At 40.9% G+C, this 18,729-nt stretch overlaps 2 protein-coding genes and 1 non-coding gene across 3 annotated transcripts; 2 read left to right on the top strand and 1 right to left on the bottom strand.

Annotated features, from left to right (window-relative positions):
- The first annotated feature begins 2,093 nt into the window (after positions 1-2,093).
- Positions 2,094-2,465, top strand: LOC140225819 (histone H4). Its single transcript, XM_072305770.1, has one exon. The coding sequence runs from the start codon at positions 2,101-2,103 to the stop codon at positions 2,410-2,412; it is 312 nt and encodes a 103-aa protein (XP_072161871.1). The 5' UTR covers positions 2,094-2,100; the 3' UTR covers positions 2,413-2,465.
- Positions 2,466-4,256: 1,791 nt separating this feature from the next.
- LOC140225835 (5S ribosomal RNA) lies at positions 4,257-4,375 on the bottom strand. The gene has a single exon (XR_011900741.1). It is a non-coding gene; the product is annotated as a 5S ribosomal RNA (ribosomal RNA).
- A 4,583-nt stretch (positions 4,376-8,958) lies between these two features.
- On the top strand, positions 8,959-10,040 carry LOC140225818 (histone H1-II-like). Its single transcript, XM_072305769.1, has one exon. The coding sequence runs from the start codon at positions 9,032-9,034 to the stop codon at positions 9,575-9,577; it is 546 nt and encodes a 181-aa protein (XP_072161870.1). The 5' UTR covers positions 8,959-9,031; the 3' UTR covers positions 9,578-10,040.
- The last annotated feature ends 8,689 nt before the right edge of the window (positions 10,041-18,729 follow it).

Below are 18,729 nucleotides of genomic sequence, written 5' to 3'. Positions count from 1 at the left end.
CTTTCTCTTCTGGCAGTTCTGGCTCATCATGGGGAGGGGGACCGGGGACCATAACCTCAAATTTCAAACTGATAATTTCTGAAAAAACCAGAGACAAATGAAAAAATCATTTAAATTGTTTCAAAGATAGTTCAAGATCCCTCCCTTTTGTACCAAAAAAGAAAGATATACTATTAGGGGGTACTAGGATTCTTTATAGTCAAGAAATTTGTTTTGCTCCAAATATGTAAGCTAACGTCTTACTTTATCCGTAAAATTTATTTTGGTGTTCAACCGGTACGGCTGTGTGTTCAACCAAAATTTAAGATAAAAAATTCAAAATTATGTTTTTGCTGTTTTACTCAACTTTCTGGGCATTTCTAAAGGTCCCTTTCACAGTTTACCACGTTCCTATAAATGAACTTAAGGAGATTCATAAGTTTCAAGGGTTTAATCCTGAATTCTGCGTGTTAAATGAAATTTCTTTTTATAATCTTTCATGAAATTTCTTAACTCTGGTCATCACTGACCAATGAGCGAGCTGTAGGTACTAGCGCGCTCTCGTGTCAACGTACGCAACTTCTTCAACTTCTGTTTCAGTTTTCTATCATTGAGTCGGGCCTCTAACCCTCTTACTCTCTGTCCATCACGAACCCAAAGATCGGAGTCAAAGGAATGACTTAATCTCGTGCGATCTCAAAGTTCAAAGCTAGGCCCGACTGAATAGGGAAGAATTGAAGCAGAAGTTGAGCCGTGAGCAAGCAGTTGCGTACGTTGGCGCGAGAGTGCGCGGCGAGCGGGAATCCCATATACCACTGCGCTGATACAAAAAATTACATGGAGAAAGGAAGTTTGAACTCACATCGGATGCTTAAAAATTGGATTTTGTCAGCGAATTTGTCACGATTATATTTCAAGAATAACTGGATAATAATTTGCAATAAGGAACCACAATCTCTGGCTCTTCCATGAAAGCACCTTCCTGCACAGGGAAACCGAAAACCGATGATTTATATGTTGTTTCAAAAATGTTTCCTTGGTGCAAAATGTGGTCCGACTATAGTTGAAATCGCTTATTATCTCGATTTTCCAGCGACTCCACACGTATGCGCCTCGTCAGTTGAACCCCTTAATTGAAATGGTGAGCTCCAAAACGCACATTTGCCTCGAATGGGCACTACATGTAGATGTACTCCTCGTGGTACTGGCGGAAGAAGGATCGGGTAAGTCAGGTGAGTTTGGCTGAAAAATTTATAGTGTTTACTTCTGGACTAGGGATTGCTGGATTTCTTTATTTTCTGGGATTTATAAGTAAATGTTGTTTAGTTGTTATTTTTGGTGTTTTAATTTTAGATTCTAATTACATTAATAATCTTGTTTTCTTTATAATCAGTTTAGTTTTATTTATAAATATTCTTTTTTGTTACGAGAAATGTTGGTAGACGATTAAAATGGTATAACAATGGATTTATCAAGTTTGGTTTGGTAAAATTTGTATTTTTTAGGTCTGACCGATTTTTATGTTATTTAAATGTTAAGTTAAAATTAAAGAATTAGCGTCGGGCAGATACTATACGATTTGACACATTAATCGTGACTAAAAATGGATGTTAATTCGTTAATTTAGAGAAGGACTTCTCACCAGATATTTACGCCAACCTTTAATTATGAAATCCACCTCGCATTCCTGGCCACGGCGAGGGGCACTAGCCATGACCGCCATGAGCCATGAGAGGGCCAGGGCCACGCGCCTCGAGAGTGAGAGCGTGCGTCTCGAGAACCTGGCCGTTGGGCGTTCAGATGACGACTGGTAACGCAATGAGGGTAAGAGCCGCGCGGCACTCCTCTGATTGGTCCATCTCCCCTCGTACAAGTGGCATTAGGTCCGACGAGGTCCCGCGCGCGGCACCGTTTTTAAAAGCGTCGCGTGGCCCCTCCACTCGTTTCGTATTTACCGCGATACCGCTCCTTCATTCTTACCGTTTATTGGTTCGTTTTAGTGGGAAACGGAGAGGGGTTCGGCCAATCGTGACGCTTCTCCTAAGTCGAGCGACGGTATAAAAAGCGGACTCATGCCCTCCCAGACATCATTCTCGTGTCAATACTTGAAGCAGCGCAATCATGACTGGACGTGGTAAAGGAGGTAAAGGTCTCGGCAAAGGTGGAGCCAAGCGTCACCGAAAAGTGCTCCGCGATAACATCCAGGGTATCACCAAGCCCGCCATCCGTCGTCTGGCTCGCCGAGGTGGAGTCAAGCGTATCTCTGGTCTCATCTACGAAGAAACTCGTGGTGTCCTCAAGGTTTTCCTAGAAAACGTCATCCGTGATGCCGTCACCTACACCGAGCACGCCAAGAGGAAGACTGTCACCGCCATGGACGTCGTCTACGCCTTGAAACGTCAGGGCCGCACCCTCTACGGTTTCGGAGGTTAATTTCCTTCCTGCCAGTGCCGCACATCCAACTCTTTAAAACGGCCCTTTTCAGGGCCACCAAATCTATGAGCACGTCACCATCGTCTACATCTATCACCGACCAGAGAGTATGGTAGGTGAAGAGGCCCGGCTGGGTAAGGTAGAAAATTAGAAATTGAAACAGAAGTTGAGCCGTCAGCAAGGAGATGAGTACGTTGGCACGAGAGTGCGCGGCGAGCGGGATTCCCATAAACCACTGCGCTGATTGGCCAAGCGAGAGTTGCGGACGGACGATGTATGAAAAATTGCCTATTGCCGCAATCAGACGCTGAATTTAGCAGGTGAATGTGGAAGTCAACAGTCATCGCCCAACGGCTGAAATTTAGCAAATTCGAGTTATTTTCAACCAGATGTGTATCAAATCTACTCGAATAGTTCAGAAAAATTCAAAATAGGTCCGATGGTTGCTGAGAATCGTTGCTGAATTTTGCGCGTGACGCGCAAAATTCAGGCATCGGGCCGATGACTTCCACATTCAAGCCACATTCAGCTCCCACATTCAGCGTGTGATTGCGGTGTCAGTGAGGATGGTCCGGCAGCAACATACCCGCCGCCAGTCGCTGGAAAACAATAGAAACTAGTAGTTTGCGTACATCGCCTGCGAGCGCTTCTGTTACCTAGCATTGAGTCGGGCCTCTAACCTTCTGTACTCTCTGTCACCGACAAATACCCCTGAAAATCTCGTCGGTCGTGACATTATTTTCAGATAACTCAAATCAGCGCACCAGATTAGTAAAGAAAATGCTGGTGCCCCATTAAGTAGCTTTTATCGCGGGCTCGGGCATCTTCTCGGTTCGAAATTCGAACTTGGCGCAAATGGTTGCAAATCTGCTCCTAATAATAGTCTAATGCTTCCTTCCCATAATCCCATGTCTACCTGATAAGTGATAACGTAGGTCAGCATCAGAACACCACCGCTGGCCGCACAGAACTTCGAGTAAAGCTCACTCCGATTTCGCAACAACTTTTCGTATGGAGTGGTGGAGGTAAAAGATTTCAGAGTCATTGTTTTATTTTATTTTATTTTTTTCCTTTTACTTTTTGTCAGATGCTTTGACCAAGATTTTCATAGTTCCTTTCGTAATGGCTTCGCTGATTGTGAGCTTAAAAAGGAATTAGGCGATTCCTAAGGTTAAGTTTACTCATGGTTTCCTCGTCATTGCTGTTCCAGCAATCGATCAGTTGCGATACAATTATCTTTTAAATTGGGGGAAAAACCGCCAGTCGACGAGATAGAGGGGACGAAAACCGATTTGACAGTTTGCTCTCAACTTTCAAAGTCTGTACTGTGTAATAGTGGAAAAGACCTTAAGACCCCACTCATAATCGGCCATTTGGAAAGCCGGTATCCCTCTAGCAAATCGGAGCTCTTCAGTCGGTTGATCAATAATCTTTTCTCCGCATTACAAACGAACTTTTTCTTCGGAATTTTCATCCATCAAACCTGAGGGAGCCCGAGTGCTTTTGCGAGAGGTGCGCTCGCCAATTTCAATATTTCAATGATTTCATGAGGACTAGCCGTCTTCAACATTTTATTTAAACTTTGGACTGGTAACGTCATTAACGGCGTAATTATTTTATTTCCACAGAAACGCGAAGTAAATTTTGTTGCAGAATTGGAAGATTTTGACTAGGTTAGACAAGGTGTTAGAGTTTGAAAACAATCCTCCAAAGTGTCAATTGCAGAGACAATAACTTCGCGAAAACAATTTCCAGGAAAAATCGAAACAAAAATAAAATCCTCCGAAAAGTCAATCATGATTACCATCACTATCACCGCCCGACTCCTTTCCCGCAAAATAAAATGTCAACAGCACGCAGTGTTCCCAAGCGGTCTCCCATCTAAGTACTAACTACGCCCGACGTTGCTTAACTTCGGTGATCGGACGAGAACCGGTGCTTTCAACGTGGTATGGCCGTTGACGGCTGCAGTAGCGCTCTCATCACTATTTCTGACAATCCGATTCACCGACAACATCAATTCAGTTACTCTCGTTCAGTCTAAACTTCTGAATACTAACAACAGTCCCCTGCAGCACTTATCATAAGTGGCTCGCATTCAGCAAGAAGGAACCAGCGCAAATACAGTGTTGTTCCTTCATAATTATCTAAAAAAATCTCCCAAAATAGCAACTATATTTACATCCCACCAAAAAAGTATTAATTTCAAAGGGAAATAATTGTGTAAATGTTAATACTGTACATAATAATTATTATTTTTAAAAGAAAAAAATAAATTGTACGATTTTGAAAACACTGTGATCACGCTGGTTCCTTTTTGCTAAATGCGATCCAATTGTGGAACGTCTCGGCAGGAGCAGTTCAGAGCTTCCCGGAAAAAGGCTGCGTGGCGAAAAATCGCGTTGTGAGAAAAACGAATTTGAAGTTTTCATTATTACTTTCTGGCCTCCGACGGTACCGACTTACATCGGAGCTTCGGACACTTGGATCAAAGTTTATACACCCTAGAATGAGTAACGACCATTGGAAAAACTTGCATTACTTTTGTCTTTGAAGTCTTCAAAATGTTCCTTTCGGGGCCCTTCTTCCGGGAATAGGTTTTGGCTTTTAAAGCTGGACTTAACAGACATGAACGAGTGTCTAAACAGAGGTAAAGTTTACTAATCTCTTCTGAATGATAAAACACGAAAAGAAAAGAAAAATATTCTTCGGTGTCAAAAACAGGTATCAATCCCCGCCCGTCCGTTAGGGCCGCGCTCTATCTCTACAACGTCGCGGCGCAAACATGGCGGCAAAATTTCATAAAAAATAAAATCTTGGAATTTCGCAAATTCCTGAAAGATATTGAAAAATACCGGCTCCTTTTCATACTCCGCAAAGTGTAAACATTGGGACTTACTTCTATTTTTGTATGTTTGAGTGCGGGTTGCATACTCTATCCCCTGAAAAATACGAAATATTTCGGAGCATCGTGACATTTCAAGAAATATTTCACCGAAATGTCTAATCTTTCATTCCTCTCTTACGTTTCATGCCACCCGGGGCGCATACTGGTAATCGCAAGGGTTCAGTGCAACCTCCCAAGAAGGTAGGAACCTGGAACCCCCCTTACCCCATCTCCCCACTTCCCAGTCAGGCTGTGAAGTGTAAAAAGCCCTGAATCCTGATGCAACGGACTGACATAGATGGATTTTTTGCCAATCAAGAGACTTAATATCCGTTGAATTCATCAAATGCGAACAGAATCGAGAACAGTAGTTTCCCTTTATAACCATCAAAACGTTACGTTGCCTTTTTTGTATGTACATAAAAAACAAACAATAAAAAAATTAAGCACCTCTAAAAGTGTGTTTCCATGTGCACGCACAGGCGCACGCGTCTACTATTCATTATTCTGAAGGCTAACAAATCGACATTATTGTACAATATTAATTCTTTACAATTAAGCAATCGTAACATTATTTTTGATCAACGAGGCTCAGTTACCATGTACCGTGGCATCGCTAAATTTTCCAGAATCTTATTTTATGTGCGTACCTACAATCAAGCCAGATTAAAGCTCCCGTGTGTGGCACCGGTCAGTGCTGCGAGTGCTGCCATTTTATTTTATCAAAAAGATTTCGAAATAATTCCAATTTCCGGAAACATATTCCGATTTTTTCAAAAATTCCGGGGGAAAATTCCGAAATACGCCCGGATTTAGTTCCGAATCGTATAAAATTTGATCAAAAAGTCCCTAAATTTGATCAATTAAATAATCAAATAGGCGAAAAACCGCACGCTCTATTTCTAATAAACTGGGGGGAGTAATAATCTTGTTTCTATCAATTTTAATTCTAGCAGTATCTTTACTTTGTAAAAGGAAATTTCGAGGAAATTCCGGAAATAGCTGAAAATTCCGGGGATTCAGAGGATTCCGGAGAAAGCTCCGATTACTTGAAAAGATTCGAATTTCGGAATTAATTCCGGGAAATGGCAGCACCGGTACTGATGCGAGTGCTTGAGACTTAGACAATAAGAAAATGATCGGGTTGGAGGAGGTAAATGCCTTAGCGGGAAAACTTGGGAATTCTGGAACGGAGGGCCTCCGTCGGAGGCGGCTGTCCGCGAAAAGTTATAACTGATCAAGATTTACCCGAAGAAGGGCCGGTGGGCGCTATATACTGCCGTGCTACGAGGAAAAACGCCGTGTGAACATTCGACAGTTGCCAAATTTCCCTCGATAAAACATGTATTTTTGACGACATTCATGCACGTTTTTCCAATGAAATTTTCAGATGTATTCGATTAAATTGCGTACGAAATTGTCTGAAATTTTGGAAACAAAAATTCACAATTTTCCCTGTAAATTCGGTTTTATTTGAAGTAAATTTGACAACGTCTGAAGACTCATACGGCGTCAGGGCCGGATTAAGGGGGTGGCCACATGGGCCGCGGCCCATGGCGGCAAATCTATAGGGGCGGCAAATTTTGACATTTTTTTAAATGTATATAGGTATAGAAAATTCGAATTTAGAAAAAACAAAATAACAAACGAGAAAAGGCGACAAAATATCTAATTTTCTGAGAGTATAGTAATTTCTACTTTTGTCGTCTTTCAGTGATACAAGAGATAGCACCTTTAATTAGTTGAGTTAAGAGAGAAACCAAACACGCAATTTGGCCTGGAACGGCGTGACTTAGAGAGAAACGATGACGAGGACTTGAGATGAAAAGGAGAAGCCCTCAGCGCGGCGATCGGCATGTAACACATATTAGCCCCTTCAAGACTGCACGAATGCTTCACGCATTGCGGCAAACACAGTGCGATCAGCGTGAAACGCATAGCGCCTACATGACTGCTTGAATACTTCACGCATTGCTTCAAACACAGTGCGTTCGGCGACGGTCGCGTCGGCGTGAAACGCATAGCGCCTACAAGATTGTCGGAATACTTCACGCATTCTTCCTGTCATTCTTTACTTTTTAAACGGAAAACTACTCAACGGCAATTCTTTAAAGCTGCCGTGATTTTTCTTCTCTGCGCGAAGAAAATTCGGCATGAACTTCAGGAAATGATGTCGATGTGTTCTCCTTTAAAAAAATAACACAGGGACGGAGATTTTCAGACACCGCAAACGAGATATCGACGGTGAAACCACCAAACCACGTATCTCGGTTTGCGACGTCGCAGACTTCCTGTCATACTTTATTGTTTAAATGAAAAACTACTAAACATCCAGTCTTGAAAATTTCTGTGATTTTTTCTCTTTGTGCGGAGAAAATTCCGTGAAAATTTCAAGGAATGATATTGATTTGGTCTACTTCAAAAAAATAAAATGTGAGCGTAGATTTTTAAACACCGCAAACGAGATACGTGGTTTGGTAGTTTCACCGTCGATATGTGGTTGCAGACTTACGCCGACGATATGAATTTCTCGTACACTATTACATTTTTACAATTAATTAATCTAAACATTATTATTGATCAACTAAGTTCACTTTGTACCATTACCGTACCTGAACTAAAACCCAGCTTTTGCTTAACGTCACTGTCTGCTCTTGAATGGGTATTATTACCCTCTTCTGCTTTTATTTTTTTCTCTCTTTTCCTCTTCAATGTATCTGGTATTTATTAAATAATAATACTGATTAATTAATTATAACTCTCTCTTAACTTGATTAAAGTGAAAAAGTATTATTGTCTACAAAAATATTCATACACCTAAGAGCATATCGAACTGCGTTGACACTGTCAACTTGACAGTGTCCTCCTCGGTACGCATCGCCCTTCTCCAAAAAGTGAAGAAATTAAAATTGTTCGTTAAAATGAATCACCAAATGAACTTAATTCGCAACAATGAAGAAAAAGGTTCCAAATTTCAAAATAATTTCGAAAGTACAATCGAGTTTGTACTCGGCATAGGGACGACACCCACGTTATTCTTAACAGCAGTGTTTAACCGCATCGATTCGTCAAATAACTATGCATAATCTTGTATATTTTTAAGTAAGTGTGACTCCTACATGTTAACTGATTCCTTAACTTAAGTTTCCAATTTTTCCTCAAAAAAATAATGATTTTTTAGGGAAAAGTGCTATTGAATAGTAATTGCACACAGGGAGAAGATTGCGAATCGAAGTGCGGACACCCCGATTTGGACGGTCGAAAAAACATAGAATTCCGCCCTACTTTCCTTCGGTAAGGATTTTTTTGTACAATAGATGCGTCTGGATGTTTAATTAATGTTGTATTAGTGATAAAAACCCATTTAAAACGTGTGAAATTAACATTTCCTTCGAGGAATGAAGTACGCAGCACGCGGGTTGACGAGAAAACACGCGCTACATTTATAATCCACCGTCGTATTACTCGTTCACAGTTACGAATTTAGAAAGAAAAACCTATGTAGTTATTATTTTCGATGGGTGCTAAGGAATACAAAACGCGTATTTATTTTAATATCGATGGAAGTTGAGAGAAATAAACACAGAACGAATCGAAACGAAAATGACAGCGCAAATATCGCAGCTCTGTTCCTTTTGGCTCTTGCGCGCGATATAAGAAGTAAGGTCGCACCGCTGCACGGCATACCGTTCGTTTCTGAGTCTCTCTCGTGCGCCACTCTCAAGAATCATCATGTCTGACGCTCCAGTCGCCGCAGCACCCGCCACCCCGAAGGCACCCAAGAAGAAGGCCGCAGCCAAGCCCAAGAAGCCTGCAGCTCACCCTCCAACCGCTACCATGGTCAACGAAGCTATCAAGACCTTGAAGGACAAGAAGGGATCTTCTCTTCAGGCCATCAAGAAGTACATTGCTGCCACATACAAGGTTGATGCCGACAAGCTTGCTCCCTTCATCCGCAAGTACGTCATCTCCGCCACCGCCTCAGGCAAAATTATCCTGACCAAGGGTAAGGGTGCCGCTGGCTCCTTCAAGCTTCCCGCCAAGGAAGAGAAGAAGAAGGTCGCCAAGAAGCCCGCCAAGCCAAAGGCTCCCAAGGCCAAGAAACCCAAGGCAGCAGCCAAACCCAAGAAGGCTAAATCTCCGAAGAAAGCCAAGGCAGCCAAATCCCCAAAGGCGAAGAAAGTCGCTAAGCCACCCACCAAGAAACCAAAGGCACCCAAACCCAAGAAGGCAGCAGTGAAGAAAAGCCCGAAGAAGGCTGCACCCAAGAAGAAGTAAACTGTGAACACAGTTTCTATTCGAGCGCAGACTCCACTTTAAAACGGCCCTTTTCAGGGCCACCAAATCTTATTATGAGCACCTGAAACCCTCTTCCATCCTTATTCTTCGCACATCATCATGCCGAATGTCAATGTTGTTTTTTTCGTTGATTCGTACCAGCAAGTGTACATAGTATACGTAACTTCTTTTTAGAAGGAAGTGACTTCTTTCCAAATAGAAGTTACGTGTACTATGACATGATGTCATCTTTAATCAACTACTGAATGCTTTTTTCTCCTTATTGGGTCTTTCAACAAGTAAGGAAGAGGGAAAGTCAAGAAAATTTTGTCCTAGTGAACAGGCTCGGACTGGCCATAGGGCCAATCTGCCATTGGCAGATACGCCCCCTTGACGCACCGAAAACGCGCCCCCGCCCTCTGACAGATAGCAAAATAAAAAATAAAAAAATTACGACTGAGAATTTATGCAGAACATTTCTTAAATGAACGGAACAAGAGAGAGTTAGGAGTAAAGAAAGGTGCTTTTGACAGTAGTGAACCGAGGTCCAAGGACTACTTTCTGAGCGTAAACACTTTTCTGCGAAATTTTTACCTTTTTGTTGACATAGAGCCGCTTTATCATCCCCTTCCTTCATCCGCTATGTATAACTCCCTTAGAAGCGAGGGTCGGTTCGATTTTTAGACATACTCACCCTTTATAGACCTTAAGAGAGACTTTTAATCATATTTCTTCCTTTTAAAATTGACTGCTGGTTCGGACATACCAATATCTCGGGAAAACTCAACCTTAATTTATCTCGAAATTCAAAAATAAGAGACATCTAAAGTGTAAACGCAATACAACTACAAGGCGGATAAAGAATGGTGGTCGCATTTGGATTTTGGCTGCCATCTTGAAGCGTTGTGACGTCAGGAGGGTACGGGTTTTTGCCGTGCAATCCGAGGTTGAGTTGGGTTGAGTCGGCCCCCCCGGCCTCGGCCAGCCCATGTACCCGATACCGTGTGACGTCCAGAGGGTACGAAATGCGACCACCATTCTTTATCCGCCTTGATACAACTATTCGCGCAAGATGGATGTCTACATTGCATATGGAAAATGTGAGACGCGATGGCGTGAGTCGTGAACTCGCAATGCTCTGCTCTATGCTACTAGTTTGAGGCACCATTACGAATAAGACGAACGGAAACAAATACAATATGGAAGTAGAGGGAGGGAAAGGATGCGCGTTTACGACGGTGCAGAGATACAACTATTCGTACTTGATGGACGTCCGTGCTGCATCTGAAAAATTGAAGGCGCGATGGTGTGAAGCGTGAGCTCTCAATGCTCTGCTCTATGCTGTCAACGAGGTGTCACTCAGATTCAGGTGAAAAGTTTTTAAAAAAAAAAGGCCCGAACACTTTTTTCTTGCCCTCAGCTGTGTTACTCACATAGAGTTTGAAGCACCATTACGAATAAAACAAACGGAAACAAATACAATATGGAAGTAGAGGGAGGGAAAGGATGCGCGTTTACGACGGCGCAGAGATACAACTATTCGTACTTGATGGACGTCCGTGCTGCATCTGAAAAATTGAAGGCGCGATGATGTGAAGCGTGAGCTCTCAATGCTCTGCTTTATGAGGTGGCGCTCAGATTCGGGAGAAGAGTTAAAAAAGAGGTCCGAATACGTTTTTCCTGTCTTCGGCTGTATTGAAATTGATACTCGTTCTTTTTTTCAGGTTCTTGTCTGATTCTTTCTTAGGATGAATTTGCAGACCCACGTCTTAAGCTCTTGTAAACCGCAGCACTGGCTCGGTCCTTTTGGAAATAATGGTGCTTGGATGCATCAAGTGGCTTTAATTTTTTATGTTTTCTTTCATTTCAGAAGTCTGTCGGTTACTTTAATATACGTTCAATTTTGCAATGTTTACTCCGTACGATTAATAAACTTTGAACCTGAAAATAGCGTAAACTTGTGCTGATTTGCCAAAATTTTCTGAACCCCTCTCCACGTAAGGAATGCCCTACCAGAAAATATCACATTTGGCGACACCACGTTAAAAAGAGCGCGCCGAAAGCTCTACCTCCAGGAGCAGTACCGTATCATTTTCCTGATCGGACTCTCCTAAGGTGGTGTGGAAATGAGCTTTTCAAAAGTTGTTTCCTCATTCCTTTTCGAGTTGCGCTCTCTAGTTTCTAGCTATACACATGAAAAACAAAAATAAGTTACGTCAAAACCCTGAGAATCTTTTTATTGAACCCGTGCAAAACTGAAATTTTCAGGTGAGAGCAACACGAAGCTGTACACATGAAAAACATAAATAAGTAACGTCAAAACCTGAGAATCTTTTTATTGAACCGTGCGAAACTGAAATTTTCAGGTGAGAGCGACACGAAGCTGTAGAAGAGTGAATTTTTTTTTATATATATTCAGAGCAGAAATTCAAAATCTTGTAAGTGTTATCAGGTGTTGCTATACCTAATGTTCTAAGTTTCTAATAGACCAAATTTAGAGAAAATTTCCTCATGAAGACGGGGCATTTAGGATCTTTTTCGCTGAGGAGCGACATACATATTTTAGCAATAACCTGATGACGCTCGTCAGGTTTTGAACTTCTGCTCGTCATGTATCGATGGCTAAATGCGAAAAAGATGTATCTCAATTTAAGCGTTTTAAAAACCTCCGATTATATGTTTTATTCTCTGCAAAGATTACTAACCAAAATGGTTCCTTGAAGTTTTCTATGATTTACTTAGAATACATGATTATAAGTATGTTGGTTGATATTCACTCAAAAAATAAAACATGATCGGAGACTTTTCGTCGCAAACTGGAAAACGCATTTTTCGAGTTCAGCTTTTAAGATGTGACCGTCAAAGGGGCCCCAAGTAGCACAGATTGCAATACGTAGTAATTACATAATGTAAATATTGCCATTCAACTGAGTGTTGTGTATGTTGCCTAGCTCCTATTTGAAGGGGCCCCATTCACTGAAACTTATTGCAATATAATGCCATCAAAGCTTCGGGGAAGAATAGCTCAATACATACTGTATTTGAATGTATAACGGACAAAGAAGTTGAATGAAATTTTTGAGAAAACTTAAAAAAGGGACCTTTCACAAATGACTTACATCATGCTCATAAGGGGTTCAACGCACCAGCTGGGTGCGGGCGTGAGAGGGGGAAAAAGGGTATTCAATATTGCTCAAACTCACGTGAAACTTTGTGCGAAGCGCAATTTTTCTTTAAAAAAAAAATTGTGTTGGTGAATACATCGACAAAATATTCTGATTTCGCACTGCATAAAATGAGAGGTATTTCGCAAAGCCGTGACTGTACTTTTTTAGGAAAGTGCACGGCCGGTGGGGTGTGAAATGGGGGTCTAGACTTCCAAATCCAGCGTGACGTAATACATTATGGAGGACTTCTTTTAGTCATTCTTAATGAGCGTAACGTATTGTTGAGCATTCACCATGATTTTGACCTAATTTTGACATGTCTTATTTATTTATTTATTTATTTAATTTGTTCACGTCGGGGTTACCATTTGGTTGAGCTACACTCAACAATACATGAAGTATAGAACGGTTCAACTATAAAACGTATAAAACTGAAATAATTTTATTGATAGTTTTTCGTACCAATTTTCACTGTTTTTCTGTAAGTTGAAGTAGAGTTGAAGTGGCGAAAACAGGTTATTGAATAAGTGCATACAAATGTTTGAACTTGGAAGATCAGCTAAAAAGGAGTTACCAGTCTCAACAGGTTTACTTTAGGAGAATGAAACTGAAGCTCATATATTGTACTGATGCCTCAATGTTCGAATTAAAATACTATTTCGACGGTGAAACTACCAAACCACGTATCTCGTTTGCGGTGTTTAAAAATCTACGCTCACATTGTATTTTTTTGAAGTAGACCAAATTAATATCATCCCTTGAAATTTTCACGGAATTTTCTCCGCACAAAGAGGAAAAATCACAGAAATTTTCAAGACTGGATGTTTAGTAGTTTTTCATTTAAAAAATAAAGTATGACAGGAAGTCTGCGACGTCGCAAACCGAGATACGTGGTTTGGTAGTTTCACCGTCGATTTGTGGCATAAGCTTACGCGAAATATCTCATTAAGAACACATGGAATCATGATCATGACACACACATACCGACTTGACTTATGTATTCATCCATGATACCCTTCATTTTGATATTTAGAAATTTTCTGGATTGTGTTTGTTATTTTTTTTTCTTTCCGACCTGGTGAGTGGAATACAACGCAAAATATTAAAAAAATGAATAAAAAAAATGAAATAAAAAAAATTAAACAAAAAATGAAAAATTAAATAAAATAAAAAAAACACTGCCCTCTCAAAATGTTTCAATCTCTTTACTCACGAAGTTTTCATGCATTATTCTTGCTCTTGTATTAAGTATTAACGACTTCTTCATGAGTTCTTTTTTACGTAGACCTTTCGACCATGTATTAATTACCACTTATTTAACGAGAAGTGCTACTTATTGGATTCGGCGGTACGGGTGCCACATCTATTAGGTGCAGTGATTCGGAAACGAAATAAAAGTATCATATTTTTTTATTCGAATAGAGAGGAGGGGGTGTAAGTAACAGAGATACATTTATTTCTTGTTTTCATTTCTTTTCACGATTTTTATTTATTGAACTTTAAACTTCCAAAATTTGATTTTCGAAAGGAGGGTCCATGAGAGTAACATTTTAAACACAAATGAAGCTCAATTAAGAGAAACAAAACTGATTTGAGAGAATTTCGTTCAAATTGAGGAGAGTTGACAGGAGTCCACCAGGAGGTCGAAGAGTGTTGTGCGATGCTCCGGGTACAATTCTACAGAATCGTGATATCCTGCCGTCCAGATCCTTGGTCCGATATTTGGAGGGTTCATGAGCTTTTTTCAGCTTTTGACGCACGTACAGGAGGTGTCCTTCGTCAGGGGCACGGCGATGCAGGTAGCTTTTCCTCCGAAAATGCACTTGAGCTCACACGTGAACTTATCAAAGCCGCCGCATTCGAGGGGGTTTTCGAAGATATCCCTACGGGAGCGAACATGCTCGCTCGCACCTTCGCCCTGGCTGAAAGCCACAGCCACGAAAAATAGCATCCAGAGGAAAAATTGCACGAAATTGGTTTTCATGATGGGATACGTTGGACACACGCACAATCAAACGCGAAGGCACGATTTAGACTACGCAGTTTTGGAAAAAATTCAGCTCGAAGTGGCACGGGTTCACGTTTTGATGCGACTGTTAGGCTGGAGCGGATACCGTAGCGTTAGCGGCGGCGCTTATCTCTTTCACCCTTGCCCGCTAAGTCGGTCAAGGGTCAGTGTTTTTTGATAGGTACGCTTTTGATGTAAGATCGCGCCGTCGCAGATGAACCGGTCCTGCTGAAACCTTGCGAATTAATTATCTGATGAGCCTTGAGCCCCGTGAGGAGGCGAATAGCCTGGGGCTCACCAGATAATAAGCATGCTCGCTTTCAACACCAGCCGATTCGGTTACGATCAGCCGCAGATCGGTAAAAACCTGTTTTCCTCGTTTTTTATCTCGCAGCTCGGCTTTTTATGAAAAGAATGAAGTTCATATGACACGTCGTATCGTACGAGTGAGCTTGCGGAGCTGGTAAAAAAATTATTTTAATATATAGGCTTTTTTTTTTGTTTATTTTCATTTTTTTTTCTCAAACTATCATCTTAACTGATGCCGCATTACGGAAGTAAATCAATGGCGATTATCACAAGTTGGTAACAGTCTTTTTTTCTCCATTCAAATCTATCGTGAAAGATTGGTAACAATATTCTAGGCGAGGCAGCTACTCTTGGGCAGTGTCCCGCGATCAATTTCGATTCTTTTACCCACATCGTAATGGAAAATTTACGTGATTTGCCACTAGAGAGAACAGCAATGATTCTTGAAATTTGGCAACACTGTTTTTCGTCCATTAAAGTGTATCGTTTTATTTTTATGTAAAAGATTCGACTTTTAGTGAGGCAGCTTATCTCTCCTAAAATCGACTTTTAATGGATTTAATTGAGGAAAAACAGTGTTGTCAACGAGGAAAATCGACTGACGAGACACAACGAGACGACAACGACTGAAAGAGAGCAATAAGTGCACAATTCCCGTTTGCGTAAAGACTTAAGATCATTCCTCAAGATGTTTCAAAGAACAAGAATTCCAAAAGTCACAAAAAACGTATCTTTTGCTGTATAGATGCAAACCTTCGCTAATGTTGATTTTACCCCTTATTTTTTAAAAAAGAGAAGTAACTAACAATTTTGCTGTATTTTTCTTCCTTAAAAAAAAAATACCGACAAAAGATTTCAATGCGTAATTATGGTCATCTTTTCTATATTAAAAAAAAAAGAATAAATACAAAAATGTTTGATCGGAGACTTTAGGTTGCAACGGAGTTTGAAGCATTCTTCTACTTCGGACATCGATACAGAATGAAAAAAACTGGGGTTTGTAAAATACACGGATAGAGGAGGACAAAGTTTTGACCCCAAATGAGAAGATATGAGGGGGCTACTGGGACTAGGGAGTTAGGGGCTACAAGCACCAGGAGGACAAACGGCATTGCGACGTTGCAAAGTTTCACCTTTGGCACCTTTCACCTTTTTTTTTTCATTACTGCGCGCACTAAGTATTTTTGAGCGAAAATTTGAGAAAAGTTTTCTCAGATCGAGAACTAAGAGCATTCCAATGTCGCTAACCTTGCAAACATAAACGATCATCTAAACTAGTTTCACCTCTACTCCCAATAAACTATGAATTCAAGACGAAAATTACCGTCGCAAAGTTTACTTTTTGCAAAGAATGTACCTAAGTTGCACAATCCTAGCAGCATTGAAATGCTCTTAGTTCCTTTTTGCAAAATGCGATCCAATTGGTTGTTGCTGCAAAAAAATAGTTTCCCACAACCTGCTATACAATGCTCCAGTGACCATGTAAGTTGGCCCGAGCACTAACTTTTCGGGAAGAAAGCCTTTCCCCTACCTGGTTTCTCACTTAATATCCGCCCGAGTTTCGCATATCTTCCGTTTCTCCTCATCGCAGCTTCTATCAAACCGCATTTGCCCGGAAACTAGGACCGCACATCTTATCTGATAAAATCGTTCGCCTTTTAGACCGATTCTGGGGGGGTTAGGCCTAGACTAGTCGATGAGTCAACTGTTGATCTAATTTCATTACGTGAACGTAGAAGAAAAACGGGGTAAAAAATCACTAATGTGTGATCAATTTTCAAGGACAATTCTGTAATTTCTCCTACGATTTTAAATAGATTAAAACGCGTAATATCCAAAATCTAAGCTCAGATTCAGATTCCTCGTGAAAAACTGATGCGATTTCATGCATCAAATTTTAGGATAGCGTGAAGGAAAGAGGTTTAATGACGTAAAAAAACACTAATGTGTGATCAATTTTCAAGGACAATTCTGTAAATTCTCTTACGATTTTAAATAGATTAAAACGCGTAATATCCAAAATTTAAGCTCAGATTCGGATTCCTCGTGAAAAATTGATGAGATTTCATGTATCATATGTTAAAATAGCGTGAAGGAAAAAGGTTTAACGACGCGTGTAGATTCTGTCATACTTTCCCTTTGAACTACGCCGCCGCGGCGCTTAGCGTTCGGTTTCGTCCCGAGAGTCCCGAGGAATTCCTCACGATAAATTCTTATTCTTCCTCCTCCGCTGACCCACTGAGCACTACCCATGTTGCCGCGTTGCATTCATATGCTCGAATCAGTATGTCTACGTTACGTCTCTTTCCTTCACGCTATGCTCGGGTATGATATATGAAATTGCATCGATTTTTAACGAGGAATCCGAATCTGACCTTCGATTTTGGGTATCACGCCTTTTAAGTCAAATTTTTTAAATTCAAAAATCAGAAATGACGGACGTGGCTTAAAATACCATCTCGGCTCCTGTTCGATGGATTTTCCTGAAATTCGGTGTCAGGGTATGATACATGAAATCGCATCGATTTTTTTACGAGGAATCCGAATCTGAACTTCGATTTTGGGTATCACGCGTTTTAAGTAAACATTTTCAACTTCAAAAATCCGAAATGACTGAAGTGGCTTAAAATGCCATCTCGGCTCCTGTTTGATAGGTTTTTTTGAAATTCGGTGTCAGGGTATGATACATGAAATCGCATCGATTTTTTACGAGGAATCCGAATCTGAGCTTCGATTTTGGGAATCACGCGTTTTCAACCAATATCTGTCACAATTCAAAAAATTCAAAATTCGAAAATCCGAAATGGCTTAAAATGCTATCTCGGCCCCTGTTCGATGGATTTTTCTGAAATTCGGTGTCAGGAGGTATTTTTCGACAGGAAACTCGAATTTTTAGTCGATTTTTGAAAATTCTCAAATCCAAGATGGCGGACGTGGCCTAAAATGCTATGTCGGCTCCTGTTCGATGGATTTATGGCGCCCCCTTACTACATGCCTACTCTTGTATTTCTGTACAGTCGCAATTTAAGGGTCAAGGGGCGCCTGACCGTCTATGGACCAGGTGGAGTTTTTGTCCTGAAAATTTACCTTTAGACGGCAATTCTCTTTATATTTTGTCTATGGTTTTTATGCCCCCCTTTCTCGCGGACTCTCTTTTCACTTTTCTTGCCTCCTTTTTCCTTCCATTTCCCCCTTCTTTCTTGCTTTCACTGCCCAACCTTGTTTCCTTTTCCTTTTTCCCCCTTGTTCTTTCTTCCCTTTTTTTCCTTTTCATTTCCCCCCCCTTTTTTTCCCCTCTCTTCTTCTTTCGTGGCGCCCCAGGTGGCGCCCGTGTGCGCCGCACGCCCTGCACACGCCCTAAGTCCGGGCCTGTCGAGAAGAGAATGCACCCAAAATAGGGGAAAATTTCAACCCTTCTGAAGTAAATACATGAATTTATTGTATTTATTGTTTTTTTATTTATTTATATTTATTTGAATTTATGGTAAATTTATTGCGACATTGAAAAGTGATGTAGCCCCTCTAGCCTTCAAAAGTAATGCTCGAGAAGCTTCTCACCAAAAAATTCGAGTCCTGCTATTTTTTGAAAAATATTGTTTCCTATCTAAAAGCACGGCAATAATGTCGTGTGTTACCATGTTTCATAAATCAGTTTAGTGTGACAGCGG

The sequence above is a fragment of the Bemisia tabaci genome, unplaced genomic scaffold, assembly GCF_918797505.1.
Source record: "Bemisia tabaci unplaced genomic scaffold, PGI_BMITA_v3".
In the NCBI taxonomy this organism is placed as follows: Eukaryota; Metazoa; Arthropoda; class Insecta; order Hemiptera; family Aleyrodidae; genus Bemisia; species Bemisia tabaci.
Note: the sequence above shows the minus strand (reverse complement) of the source record. Positions and strands in the feature narration are given on the sequence as shown.

What these genes read in the sequence shown, in the direction of transcription:
- LOC140225819 (XM_072305770.1), top strand. Translation starts at nt 2,101, where the DNA reads ATGACTGGACGTGGTAAAGGAGGTAAAGGTCTCGGCAAAGGTGGAGCC.
- LOC140225818 (XM_072305769.1), top strand. Translation starts at nt 9,032, where the DNA reads ATGTCTGACGCTCCAGTCGCCGCAGCACCCGCCACCCCGAAGGCACCC.